This window comes from Beta vulgaris, chromosome 4 (assembly GCF_026745355.1).
Source record: "Beta vulgaris subsp. vulgaris cultivar EL10 chromosome 4, EL10.2, whole genome shotgun sequence".
Taxonomy (NCBI): Eukaryota; Viridiplantae; Streptophyta; class Magnoliopsida; order Caryophyllales; family Amaranthaceae; genus Beta; species Beta vulgaris.
In genome coordinates, this window is record NC_079205.1 from 48668301 (window position 1) to 48681792 (window position 13492).

Below are 13492 nucleotides of genomic sequence, written 5' to 3' on the forward strand. Positions count from 1 at the left end.
GTCTGACTTTTTGCTTGATTAAGTTTTATTTTCAAAGTTTGTTTATTATTATTTTCGCTACAAAATTCTGAATAAGTCAATACGTTATCACACGAATGATAATACTTTAATAACTCTCTAAATTTCATATTAAAAATGTATCTCAAACGTGGTAGTGTTTTAATGTTAGATAATGGATAATGCAAAGAGAGAAATAAGTATATTTTTAATTGGAGAGTGGGACTACCCGCCACTCAACCAAACCATTGACTTGCAAGATCCAAAAGACAAAACTGAAGTTGATATGGATTAATATCAAGTAGTAAAACCCAGCTTCAGTTTTTCATTTATCACCTCCATACTCTCCTTTTCTTTTTTTAAAATCTGGTATTCTTCTTATCTCTAATTCATTGTTTTTTTTTAATTCAATTTTTTGTGTTTTGTTTTATGGGTTTCAGTTTTTCTTGTTTGTACTGGATTTTGGTATTTACTTTCTGATAAATGCTTGCTGTAAGTTGATTGTTATAGAGACTTGGATTCAGTCCTTTGATTTATATAAAGCAGCGATTGTAACCAAAAGAGAGGTTTATAGAACTTGCCAAAGTATATTGAATCATGTCAATACACTTTTATGTTATTTATACAAGTAAACACTTAATGGGTTTTAGTGTACTAAATATTAACTAACTGATTAATGGATTCTATTAAATCTGAAGAAATTGCCTATACTACTTGTAATCTTGTATAGTATGGAGTTATAGATACCCTTTGTAATTTGATGTAAATTACTGAGAGTTTCCCATTGTGAGTAGCCTTCTAAATTACTCTAGTTCCACTGTGAGTAGCATTTCTGAGTAAAATGATACCATATAGAATGATGCAGAGGTGTAAACCAATCTGTACAAGTACTTAATGGTTGTTCTGACTTCTGATATAAGTGCGAAGCTCAATTTGTTTACAGTTGTTAAAATTCTTGCAGTTTTGTGCTTAGGTAAATGGAAGGGGAGTGCAGCATTGCGAAAGATGTGACCGAAGTAAGTTGCCTTGATTATTCTTGGTTGAATATATCATTATACATGTGCTCACTCCCTTTTTGCAAAAGTGAGGGAAATTTTATCTTATAGTAGTATATTTTACCCTGAAACAAGTTAATGTATCTTGTGGCTAACTTTCAATAACAGAAAAGTTGTGTATCATACAGGTATATTATGTGTTTCTTTTTTCTTCAATATGCAGCTGGTGGGTAATACACCTATGGTTTATCTTAATCATGTTATAGAGGGTTGCCAAGCACGCATTGCAGCCAAGCTCGAAATGATGGAACCATACTCCAGTGTCAAAGACAGGTGATATACCCCATAGTCTGTGATGTCTATATAACCATGAATCCATATGAAGTCAACTGGTATATTCATCTATTTACTTCTAACCAAAAGCAAAAACAAAGACTTGATTGGACTTGGTTTGAATTCAGGATTGCAGTTAGTATGATCAAAGATGCTGAAGAGAAGGGCTTGATTTTCCCTCGGAAGGTGTGTCTTCATATACCTTGTTAGTTTTCTTCGTGTACTCTGTCAAGTGAAAGAGACAGACACATTCTAGGGCTTTAGTTCAAATTACTACATCTTGTTGCTAAATTGAAATATTTTTCTTGGATGCCTAAAGACTGTTCTCATAGAAATGACAAGTGGTAATACTGGCATCGGACTGGCGTTTATTGCTGCTGCTAAGGGCTATAAGCTAATCATCGTCATGCCCTCATATGTCAGTCTTGAGAGAAGAATTATTCTTCTAGCTTTGGGAGCAGAATTGCACCTCATGGGTCCAACAAAAACCTTTCCTGATTTCTTTGTCAAAGCCAGAGAAATACTGGAAAATACACCAAATGGGTATTTGATTAATCAATTCGAAAATCCTGCGAATCCACAGGTATGTTGGTGTTTGGACCAGAAACATCAGTCACAAACTCACACTCCTCAGTTGAAGTGGGTTTTCTGATTGCTGTTTTCCTGGCTTTTATGCTTGCAGATTCATTTTGAAACAACCGGGCCAGAGATCTGGAGAGCCACAGAAGGCCAAGTGGATGCTTTTGTCTCTGGCATTGGGACTGCTGGTACCATTACTGGGACAGGAAGATTCCTTAAAGAGAAAAATTCTGCTATCAAGGTTTTTTTTTTGCTTATTGGTCTTGTTCAAGCATTCGATTGTTTCGTTTGGGGCCGGAGGGGGCGGGTAGTAAGTCTTGTGTAAGACCGCCTTACAATATTTAAGGCAAAAAGGAGCCATGTCTTACCATAGATTATTGTAAGACAGTCTTATTTGAGATTTTGTAGGGGCCGGGGCGGGGAGGTGGGACGAGTTCTTTAGGCTAGGCTGGTTATGCTTTAACCTCTGCATACCCTGCCGGCTGTTGGATTCAGCTGTGATTTTTGCAAATTGCCTTGCTGGTTATGGTGTGTCTGGTATGAACTAGGGACATTGAACTTTTGTTGATACGAAACTATTTTCTTATTACCCCCCCCCCCCCCCCCGCTCTTGAACAAGAGGGGTTAGGCTGCCAAATGCCAACAGAACCATAGAAAGAATAATGCAAGTGTAAAGCAAATATAGGAATATGTAGGCTGTATCAATATTTATGCGCTGAATCTCAAAATTTCTTTTAATCATACATTCGTAACACTAAATTTACATTGGATTTTCCTGAAACTTTTCTCATTCAATTTTGCACCATACTTGAGTGAAAGAAAAGATGAGCAATGCCCTTCTCCAATTGGATCAGAGGCCTGCCTAGCTTCCTAAGTCCATACCTCATTGGAAACGCTTCACAAGCTTACATATTCTCTCGAGACATAACCGTCATAAAACCTCTCTCAGTCTCTCTAGAATCTCCTTACCTGTACCCACACTCCTCCACTTGCATGTGTACATAAAATGATCTCACCCTTTGGCGTGGTTCCTTAAGTCACTGCCCTGCTCTTTTTAAATAGAGGATGGGAATAAATGGGATCCTATCCTTGTGCTAAGTATGAAATAATTCTAGCCTCTAGAACAAATGGTCCAACCCTATGTTACTCTGACACCTTCATTTACCTCAAAAATCACGTGTCGTGTCCGACACGACACTTCATTTTAAACTAAGTACTTGATTTTTTCTACAAAATAGCCGAGTCGGATACTTGGACACCCGTATTTGACTAGACACTTAATCCATGTTTGAGTAACATAGGTCCAACCAACATAAGGACAATTTCCTTGACTAATGACATTTATATAGGAAATAAGAATCTAGACTTTTGAACCATCATAGTAACAATCATAGCAAGCAAGCAAGCCGCAAAACCGCAGCGGAACAGTAACTGCAGAGATGTGAAGAACACCTCATGGACGTGCAGCCCTGTCAACCTACTTCCAGTATACTTCCCTTTGCAAGCCAGCGCATAGACTTGCGATGTTGCACGGACATGCAGTCCAGTCCCTATTCTGCCAATTTTTCTTACTGACATTCCTTGACCAATGCAAAATTCTTTTTTTTACCCCACACCATTATAAGTGCTTGAACCCAACCTCAGGTTCTCATTTCCTGTAGGATAAAACCTAGTCGTTATGTATGTTGTACTCTGAACCCCTCAAAATCCTAAGAAGTTCATTTTCTAGGTAGGGCATTGTTTGCTAGGTTGCGGCATATATATCAACAGATGTATCCTAATTTTCTTGTCTTATTTTTGTTGAAGTGGAAAATTCTGCATGTAGAATGCAGACTGGAATAAGAACCGCTTGTGCTTATGTAATGTGGAATGCTAAGCCTGACAATTAATAGTTAATAAACCACCTTTATACTTACCCCTTTTTTCTAAGAAGATATAGAATCTTTGGTCACGCGTTGAATCTGTCATTGATCCAAGTAGTCCTTAAAGAGTTAGTTTGCTTAAACAAGAGGATCAACTTTCTCAACAAATTGATGTCTAATTTAAGTTTATTCCTCGGAAAAATTGTTGCTCTTTTTTTTTGTGTTCAAATATTGGAAGTTTTTTGTAAAGGAAATTTTGAGTATGAGCTGCATCTTTTTATCTGCTTAACTTTGTTGGTTTACTATTAGGTCTATGGTGTAGAGCCAACTGAAAGTGCAGTCTTGAATGGAGAAAAGCCGGGTGAGTCTATATTTGGTATACTGTAGTTCTGTTAAAATGTTTTCAGTCACAGCTGGGTGTTTGGGCTACGTTTCTACTTGATGATTGTATAGTATCAGTTTGCTATGTATCATCCTGCAGTCTATGCTACGGCATTGTTTTTATGTGCATATAAAAACCTGCCACACGAGAAACTACTATTCCCAGCCTTCCCCAGTTGCTATTCTGCAATCTATTGGACTTAATATTCTCAAATGTTTGGAGACCACCTTAAATATGTCCCATATGAAATTGTTAATATCCACCTTATATATCTACTTTGCTTCTGTATTTAAAATTAAATTTGGAGGATACGGGAATCACCTGTGCAATTTGTTTGCTAAAGTAGAGCTGATGCTTCACATGCCATAGGAAAGCACAAAATCCAAGGAATTGGTGCTGGTGTCATCCCTCCTTTATTGGACTTTGACATACTTGAGGAAGTTGTAAAGGTAAGGTTCAGAAGCTTGCTGTCTATATCTTTCTGAATGAAATTCTTGAACCATTATGCCTTTCCGAACTCAAACCAGTGAACCACACATTGGAATCTGGGTAACTCTTTTCTAAAGAAAAACTGAAAAACATTCAATGTTTACTTATTTGTGGAAGATGCTAAACAGAAAAAACAATTGAATTGAGCTGCCTTAAATTTGCTTTTTACCCTTCTTTTCGCCCATAATCAATTTCAAAAAAACATAATTGTCCCTGTCCCCTAAGAGCACTTCTCGCAGATGTTACTCGGATTCTTCATTTCACATCCAGTACCTTGTCGGATTTGAGACAAGCTAACATGGTATGGACACTTCAACAGTAAATGACGGATAATTATTCACAAAGTTGCTGAGTCAGATGCCTGGACACATAATACCTGTCCTTAAGAAAACCTGAAACGACAAGTAATAAACATATAATTTTTTAACAATCTAATTTGGTAAAACTTGTTGCTAATTACTCTTTCTATTTTCTTATAAGGAAGTTAGAATTTGTATTGAAGGTGGTTGATTTTATTGAAAAGACATTAGTTTGGTTGTTCATCAAAGTTATAATCGATTATCTTAAAAAAAAAAAAAGGGTTCATCGACCAACTGAAGGTCGCACCATGCAGAGTGTGCTCTTGGTGCACTACAGCACCGTATAAGCATTGAGTATGCACTTCTTGATCATTAATTCATTATTACTCAGTCCCAACTCATTTTTCCAATTCCAATGTGTTATTCTGGCCCTAAAACTATCAAACAAAGATGAGCAAATAGCTTGTGTAAGTGTGTGAGTGTGACACTTGTATTTTGATGCTTTAGATCTCAAGCAATGAAGCCATTGAAACTACAAAGCTTCTTGCATTGAAAGAAGGTTTGCTGGTAAGATCAACTTCCTTTATTAATGCCCTTTAATTAATTCTCCCATCTTACTGATGGGGTTTTGATGCATCATATGTCAAACTCGGATATCTGTTAGGTTGGGATATCATCAGGAGCTGCTGTTGCCGCTGCTATAAAATTAGCAAGGAAGCCTGAATATACTGGAAAATTGATTGTTGTAAGTGGGAAACTCTTCTAGTTGACATAAAATATATTACTAATGTTGCAAATCTCAAGCATCATGCTTATGTATATATATATATTTTTTTTTACTATGGTAAGGAGAAAGATTGCATAGTTTAACCCAATGTAGTTTAGCAAGTCGGCCTCCTTGAGTCGGGAACGGATAAGGAAATTCCCAACCCCAAAGAGCCATTGGCTAGGTTTGATCTTATGACCCTTAGGCCTCAAGGTCATAAAGAACATCACTTGCCAACAAGCCATGTAAGGCTTGTTATCATCATCCTTGCTTGTTTGCATGCCATCTAAAAGCAAATTAAAAACGAGATGCATATTCTTCAATTTCGCTGTCATTTTTACTCTTTATTTTCTTCTTTTTGGCTGGTTACAGAGCTAGTGAATTGACTTGCGGTCCCTAATACTCAACTTATGTTCAAGAAAAAATTAAGACTCCTTATTGGAGAGAGTAAGATAAGTTCTGAAAAGATAAATTCAAGTAAAACCGCTGTTTGATAATAATAGTGTTATCCCAAGCAACATAAAACTCTTCATGATATATATATTTCTTTGAGCTCTACAGGAAGCACTAAAGCCACAAAGGCTACTTTAGTTTGGTTTATAACAGTGCCATAATATGTCGTTCTTTTTCCCAATCAGAGAATACAGCATGAAACATAATACTTCATATATTTGTTGTGCAGGTACTTCTTCCCAGCTTTGGGGAGCGTTATTTATCTACCGAATTGTTCGAGTCTGAGAGGCGCGAAGTGGAGAGCTTGACTTACGAGAATAAAGTGTACGAAATGATATCACCTGCCTCGTCCAATCTTTAACGACATTATTGAAATGGTGTCAACTGTCAACCTCCATATCAGGTAAAAGAGGTTCCGAGTTCGATCCCAGGCAACGGCAAGAGCGAGTGGCTCTTGGTAGTTGGTACTTGGTAGAGGGGGTTAGGCTATACTTGGCCTAGGGAATCATCTAATAGGTTAGCTCAGGTCAGGCCTAAGCCAACCACATTACCAAGCAATAGAACGGAAATTGTAACGACATTATCGAAAGTAGAGCTTCTTGTTATTTGATTATGTGAAGACATGAAGTACTCCCTCCGTTTCATTTTAATTGTTACAATTTGACATTTTACACTATTCACAAATTGTACTTTGACCCTCCTTTGTGATTTATACGTGAATAAAAACATAGTCATGTGGGATTTTGTTAGATTCGTCTTAGTATGTATTTTATTAATAATGTACTTTTTATAATTTTTACAAATACAAAATTAGAGATATATATCATCAAAGTTTTGCATTGGCATGTGTGAAAAGTATAAGTGTAACAATTAAAATGAAACAGAGGGAGTATGTAATAAGAGCACCCACAATGGCAAGCTACAAGTAATTGTAGCTTTGTATGCCACATAATATTTCCAAACTACAACATTCCCAAGCTACAATCTCTCCCATTGGAAAACTACAACTACTTGTTTTTGTAGGTCCCACATGTCATCAGCATATCAACAATTTTCAATATACATTTACAATCATAATTTGTTATTAACTTGTAAAAATAATAAATTGTAGAAATAAATAACTTTTATTCCAAATTTTAAATAACTAATTTTAAAAAAATTTAAAATAACAAAAATATAATTAAGATACAACATAATTAATACATAAAAACGAAAAACGAGATTACATTAAAAAAAAGTACTACATATTGTCTTATTTCCAAAATGCGTCCAAATGTGCTCCACTAGATCTGCCTTGAGTTGATGATGCTTTTCTCTGTCTCGAATTGTTACATCTCTTGCCAGATACGATTCAAAATCCTCAGTATGTCCTTGTCGGGTATCATCACGATCAATTGGTTGTGAAAAATCAGCATCGGGAAAGTTTATTGAATATGTATGTCGTTCATCTTCAACAATCATATTATGCAATATGATGCAAGCTTCCATAATATTATGAAGCTTGCTTTTATGCCAAGTTCACGCCGGACCACGATGTTGACTTCTAAGGGAATACTATAAGAGGGGGGGTGAAATATAGTGTGACAAATATACGTTATTTTTGCGGAATTATAAAACAACGAAAGGAACAAGAGAAATACAAAAGAGATTTTAGGCCCAATAGGAAGAAACAACCTCGACCACAAGGGATTTTAACTCAAACTTTCCACTATAATAGGTCAAAACAACTCTGTTTACAATCCTATTACTTTTCTCTCGAGCCACAACTTAAGTTACTAAACTCAAGTTCCCAACGACAGTTCCCACAACTGTCGTTCCTCTCAAACTTCACTCGAAGTTACTTTCTCTTTCTCTTTCTCTTGCTTCACTTAGAGCTTCTCACACTTACAATGAAACTCACTCAAGGTTCTTCCCTTTCTCTTGCTTTACTCAAAGCTTTTCTCAATACAGGATTTCACTCAAAATCCCCTTACCCCAAAAACCAAGATTACAAACGATAAAATAATAAAGGAATAAGTAGGAAATACGTAAGGAACACAAGAGTATATTGAAGGAATGACGGTACTGACTTTATCTTAGTTAAACCCAATTAAAACCGAAGTCAGACACACTATGGAAGGACTACTAAAGTTTGACACTTTATGTAAAATAACTTAAAGTCCGACACATTAAACTTTAGATTAAGCGCCTATTTATAACATAAGTAGTCATGAAATAACTTACCACTAATTAAGCCACTAACCCCATGATATCCATAACTAAATTAATTAGTTTTTATTTAACTTTACTTGAGAATTAAATAACCACTAACCCACTACTTAACTTAATAGGAGAAGCAGTAAAGTATAACGTGGTTTATAAAACTTGAAGCCTAATTAAACTAATTAAATAAATTAAGGCTTTAATAAAATAATCAAGCCCATTACTCCACAAACAGTAAACGTGTAGCAGTAAGCTTAAACGTGATATTAGTTTGCTTGGGGAGTAATTAAACCATATAAATTAATTAATACTTGGGAAATAAGCAAGCCACTAAACCCACTAAAAAAATAAAACGTTTAACAGTAAACATTACGTGGTTTTAGATACTTGGGGAATAATGAAACTATTTAAAAATAAATGATTTAAGAAAATATATCTTTTTAAAATATTTAAATAAAAACTGAAAATCAGATTTTATTTAAAAAGAAAATCTTTTGATTTACTTAGAATAAAAAGATAAGATTTTAAAATAAGATATTATCCTTTTCAAAACAGAAAATCATTTTAAAATCTTTTCCTAACAAACTAATAACAAACTCCCTAAAATAGTGGATCTAGTCAAAACTAACCTAAAACTTCTAACTAACCTGTTAGGCGCACAAGTAATGTTAGGCGCACTACATAGGACGTTTTAGGTCTGTTCCTAACATGTGCTCCCAAACTGTACCAACGTTTGTTCCCAACATAGGAACATAACTCAATTCCCAATTCTCAAACTTTGGAAACATTGATTAACATTTAACTCAAGTTCCTATGTGTTTGTGTGTTCCTATATTACCACAGCATGTTCCCATCTACTAAGTTCCCATGCCAAAGGAACTCGTAGACTTAATTAATAGAAACCGACACAACCTTTTTACCATTTAGACTCATTAAACCTAGGAACTTAACTAGAGACTCTAAACCTTCATTCCAACTTTATAACTCAAATTTCCTTACATTTCCGGATCTTGTTCCCTTTTTACATTTAGGAACTTAAGTACAAACTCATGCATTCTAAGCTTCCTTTATGTTAGGATAGTTGTTCCTTTGAATATCTTCACTTCAATCTTCAAGTCAAGCCTCTTCACTTCAACCTTGATTGTAGTATTCTCTTTATCCATATGAACAATGCACCTCGCACACCTTTCATAACAAGCATTCTCAATGCTATAGGCATAACCTTTTACAATGATTCTTGCACACATAAAACTCATAAACTATATTAGTTAAATTACTTTAGTTTGTCATCATCAAAACCATATTGGGTCAACACACGAACTATTGCAAAAGGAGCTTGGAGTACTCCAAATGCTATCTCGACATCTTATCTTGCACTCTCATGTTTTTTTTTTGAAACAAAGTCTTTTAGGATCTTGAGGATGTGAGAAGCTCTTAACAAATGCAGCCCATTCAGGATATATACCATCTGTAAGGTAGTAACCCATGGTGTATGTAGTACCATTAACATTAAAATAAACTTTTGGAGCTCTACCTTGTAATTCATCTTTAAAAAAGTTTGATCTACTCAATACATTAAGGTCGTTGTTGGATCCAGCCACACCAAAATATGCATGCCATATCCAGAGATCCACCAAGGCAACTGCTTCAAGCATGATTGTGGTATGACCATGATCACCTCGTGTATATTGGCCTTTTCATGCTACTGGACAATTTTTCCAGGCCCAATGCATGCAATCAAGGCTTCCAAGCATGCTTGGAAAGCCATGACAATCTTCGTGCATTTGAAGCAGTCGTTGAACATCATCAGCATTAGGCCTTCTCATGTACACCTCGCCAAATACATCGATAATAGTTTTACAAAAATATTTAAACATTCAATTGTCGAACTTTCACCGATTTGTATATATTCATCAAGTATATCAGCTGGGAATCCATATGCAAGCATGTGAATAGCTGCTGTGCATTTCTGCAATGGCGACAATCCAGGTCATTGTGCAGCATCTTTCCTCTGTTTGAAATAGTTACAGCGTTGTTCAACTGCATTTACTATCTTGACAAACAAATTCTCCCTATCCTAAATCTCCTTCGGAAAATTTGTTCCGGATATACCGGATTGGGAGAAAAATAGTCGTTGAAAAGACGATCTGCACCGCCTTCATAATCCCGTGGAATCATTTTCCTGGGCGGATTTGAAATATTTTCAATTATTTGGAGCGCCATTTGCTTGTCTGTTTCATCCCAAAAATCATCATCCATATCCTTCATCCAATCTGTGATATTGGTTGAAGAACCAAGATTGTGAGACATATTGAAATAACAGGTATGTATGGAAGGATGATTATTTGACTTATATGGGAAAGAGAATATGAATAAGTGTTGTGAGGTTATACCAAAGATGATATATTTATAGGGAAACATGATTCCCTTTGTCAGATTTGTAATGGCTACATTCCAACGGCTATAATGTTGTTAAATAAATTCCCAGTTGCTACATTCCAAAAAAGTAGTTTCCAACGGCTATATTCCAACAGCTCAACTATTTGTTACTACATCCCAAAAACTAAACCCCAACAACTACTGTCCAACAGCTAGAATCCAAATTTTTTAATTGAAATACATAGAGGAAATAATTGAAATACATAGATTTAATAATTAAAATACATAAATAAAATAACTTAAACATATTCGCTAAAATAACTAAAAAAACATAGCTAAAATATTTGAAATACATAGCCAGAATAAGTGACATACATAGCTAAAACAACTTAAATTAAACGTTAAAATAACCAAAATGCATAGGTTATTTTTTTCAAATACATTGCTAAAATGACTTGAACTTATCGTATATTGTACTTAGCCTTGAGATCGAGCAAACTTGATTCTGAGTGTTTCGAGTGTTTTCGTCCATATGTGAAGTATCCTTGAAAAGAATTTCAAAATCTACAACACGAATACGCTCCTGGTACATGGCCATTTTTTCCTCCTATAACTCTTCAAACTTATTCCATGTTTGAGTAGCATCCTCAGTAACCTTCTTGCTCGTCGACTTCCCCTTTCCCCTTGCTGCTGCTTTAGCTGCCATTTGACCCGGAGGATGCTCATCCATCATCGTTACGATGATAGTGTCACTTGCATCCGCGTTTGAACTTGATGAAGTGTAAGCGCCCGAGACAGTATTTTTTGTTCTCTTTGACTTACTACCTTCTTTAGTAACAAACTCTTTTCGTTTTTGTTGATCTCGAAGAATTTTCCAACTATGTAGGTAAAGGAAAATTTCTATCAATTGGGTTGCGATTCTTCCAAAGTATGATGGCCATCTCGATTACTTGATCTTCATCATGGCCACTAGGATGTGTATCCTTAACTTGAATGTAGCACCCATTGAACTTTGAAACCTCGACACTCATTTTGTACCAATGATTTGAGGCTTTTTCAACATCAACCTCGAGACCTTCTGTCCTCCACTCGTTGTAGTATTGAACAATTTTCTCCCATAAATCCTCGTACGACTGATCGGTTCCGATAACAGCATCGTTTGAAATTGTCAACCAGCTTTTACATAAATCTTGATCTTGTTCGTTGCTCCACTTAAAATTTGTTCCTCCAACCCCTCTTCCTCTTTTTCTCTCTCTACCTCTACCATTATTGCCTCTTCCTCTGCCACCATTATTCTTCTGAACCTCTACAACCTCTTTTTCTTCATCAACATCGATAGTTGCTCTTGAAATTGGAGAGTCTTGGTGCACGATAGAAGCTCCAATACTCTCTCTTCGTGAACTTTCATGAACCACATATGATTCATGAGGGAAAGGAGGATGAGAGTAGTACATAGGTGTAGTCGGACGATTACTCGGCCTAGGCTGGTAATAATAGGATGGATGGTAATACATTTGAGCGTCGGGGGGAATCACTTGATTTAGATTATAGTAAGATCGGGAAGTTGGGCGAATCAGTGCATTTTGGGAATTTGGATTATTTTGGGTTGGATTTTCGGATGTTTGATATTCTAAATTTTGAAATTTTTTTAAATACGGATAATATTGACTTTATGGATCTTGAGAATAATCATCCATTTGTGGGTATGTTTTTCTGAAGGAAATAATATATGAGACAAGAGATTATAGAAATTTTGTGGGTATATTTTTTGACAACATTGTTACTCATATTTGTAGACTAATATTTGAAAAAAAAAAGTTGCATATACTGTAGCACAACATTACCGTTGCAAATTACTGAACAGCTCAATTATTCTACAGAACTAAATTTTACCGTTGCATAACTCCAATTATATATAGAGAAAGTGTATTGGAAATTAAAATATAAAAGAGAAAAGTGAAAGTGGGGCCCACAAAAATTGACAAAGCTAGTAGCTTTGTGGAGCTACTTGGCTTCACAAAGCAACAAGCTACATTTGTCTCCAACAATAAAGCTAGTAGCTCTATCTTTTGGAAAATTGCAAGCAAGGACTTCCTACCAACCGGCGGAGTTGCTCTAATGGTCACGTCATGCAAAAAAATTGTAACGAAATTATTGAAATTAAAGCTTCTTGTCAGGTGATTTTTTTATATCTTCTCCGTGCTGAAAAAATATCAACACTGGCTAAACATGTAGTTTAAAGTGATAATTTGTATTGTGGTTATCAAATTTTACTTTATGTAAAAGTAGATGTGATAAAAGTTAATGATTTTTTAAATTAAAGGAGAGATAAAGTCAAATATTTTTAGATTGTAGAGAATAGTGGGATTATGCCAAACCGGAAAATTATTCTGAGACCGAACGAACATAAAAAGTGAACGAACTATTTTTGGGAGTTATTCTTTTATAACTAAAAAAATATAAAGAATAAAGCGAAAGTATTTTAATATTATGCATAAAAAATATACAGTTTGGGTAAGCCAACAGTTATAACTTATAAAACCTACAACCTATACTAATTATATTATATTTTGGTTTTATTTTATTTTCGAAATAAATAAAATAAGAAATAGAGATTTGATTTGGGAACAAATCCTATTAAAATTAGTTTTATCATCCTATAAATAGGAGAGAAGAAAAAAAAAATTAAAAGATAGCAAACCCTAAGCCTCAACCGTTTTTCCTCCCTCAATTTTTCTCTCTCCTCTCTCCTTCTC

The 13492-nt window shown here is 35.2% G+C and overlaps 1 protein-coding gene across 3 annotated transcripts; it reads left to right on the forward strand.

The window, feature by feature from the left end:
* Window positions 1-330: 330 nt before the first annotated feature.
* Window positions 331-6904, forward strand: LOC104890969 (cysteine synthase). Of its 3 annotated transcripts, XM_010676593.4 has the most exons (11): window positions 331-366; window positions 959-1013; window positions 1216-1325; window positions 1454-1511; window positions 1645-1908; window positions 2008-2145; window positions 4076-4127; window positions 4518-4597; window positions 5444-5503; window positions 5601-5681; window positions 6385-6904. In XM_010676593.4, exons 2-11 carry the CDS (start codon window positions 975-977, stop codon window positions 6514-6516), a joined length of 1014 nt encoding a protein of 337 aa, XP_010674895.2. In that variant the 5' UTR covers window positions 331-366; window positions 959-974; the 3' UTR covers window positions 6517-6904. The 3 variants fall into 3 exon arrangements, with proteins under 3 accessions (XP_010674895.2, XP_019104565.2, XP_048499188.1); XM_019249020.3 differs by lacking the exon at window positions 331-366 and having other exon boundaries at window positions 960-1080; window positions 1181-1325; XM_048643231.2 differs by lacking the exons at window positions 331-366; window positions 959-1013 and having other exon boundaries at window positions 1462-1511.
* Window positions 6905-13492: the final 6588 nt, after the last annotated feature.

Excerpts from the sequence above, each read along its gene's own strand:
- LOC104890969 (XM_019249020.3), top strand. The coding sequence starts at position 975 with ATGGAAGGGGAGTGCAGCATTGCGAAAGATGTGACCGAAGTAAGTTGC. Across the intron at positions 4,128-4,517 it reads CTTGAATGGAGAAAAGCCGG|GAAAGCACAAAATCCAAGGA; the intron begins GTGAGTCTATAT and ends CACATGCCATAG. Across the intron at positions 5,682-6,384 it reads ATACTGGAAAATTGATTGTT|GTACTTCTTCCCAGCTTTGG; the intron begins GTAAGTGGGAAA and ends TTTGTTGTGCAG.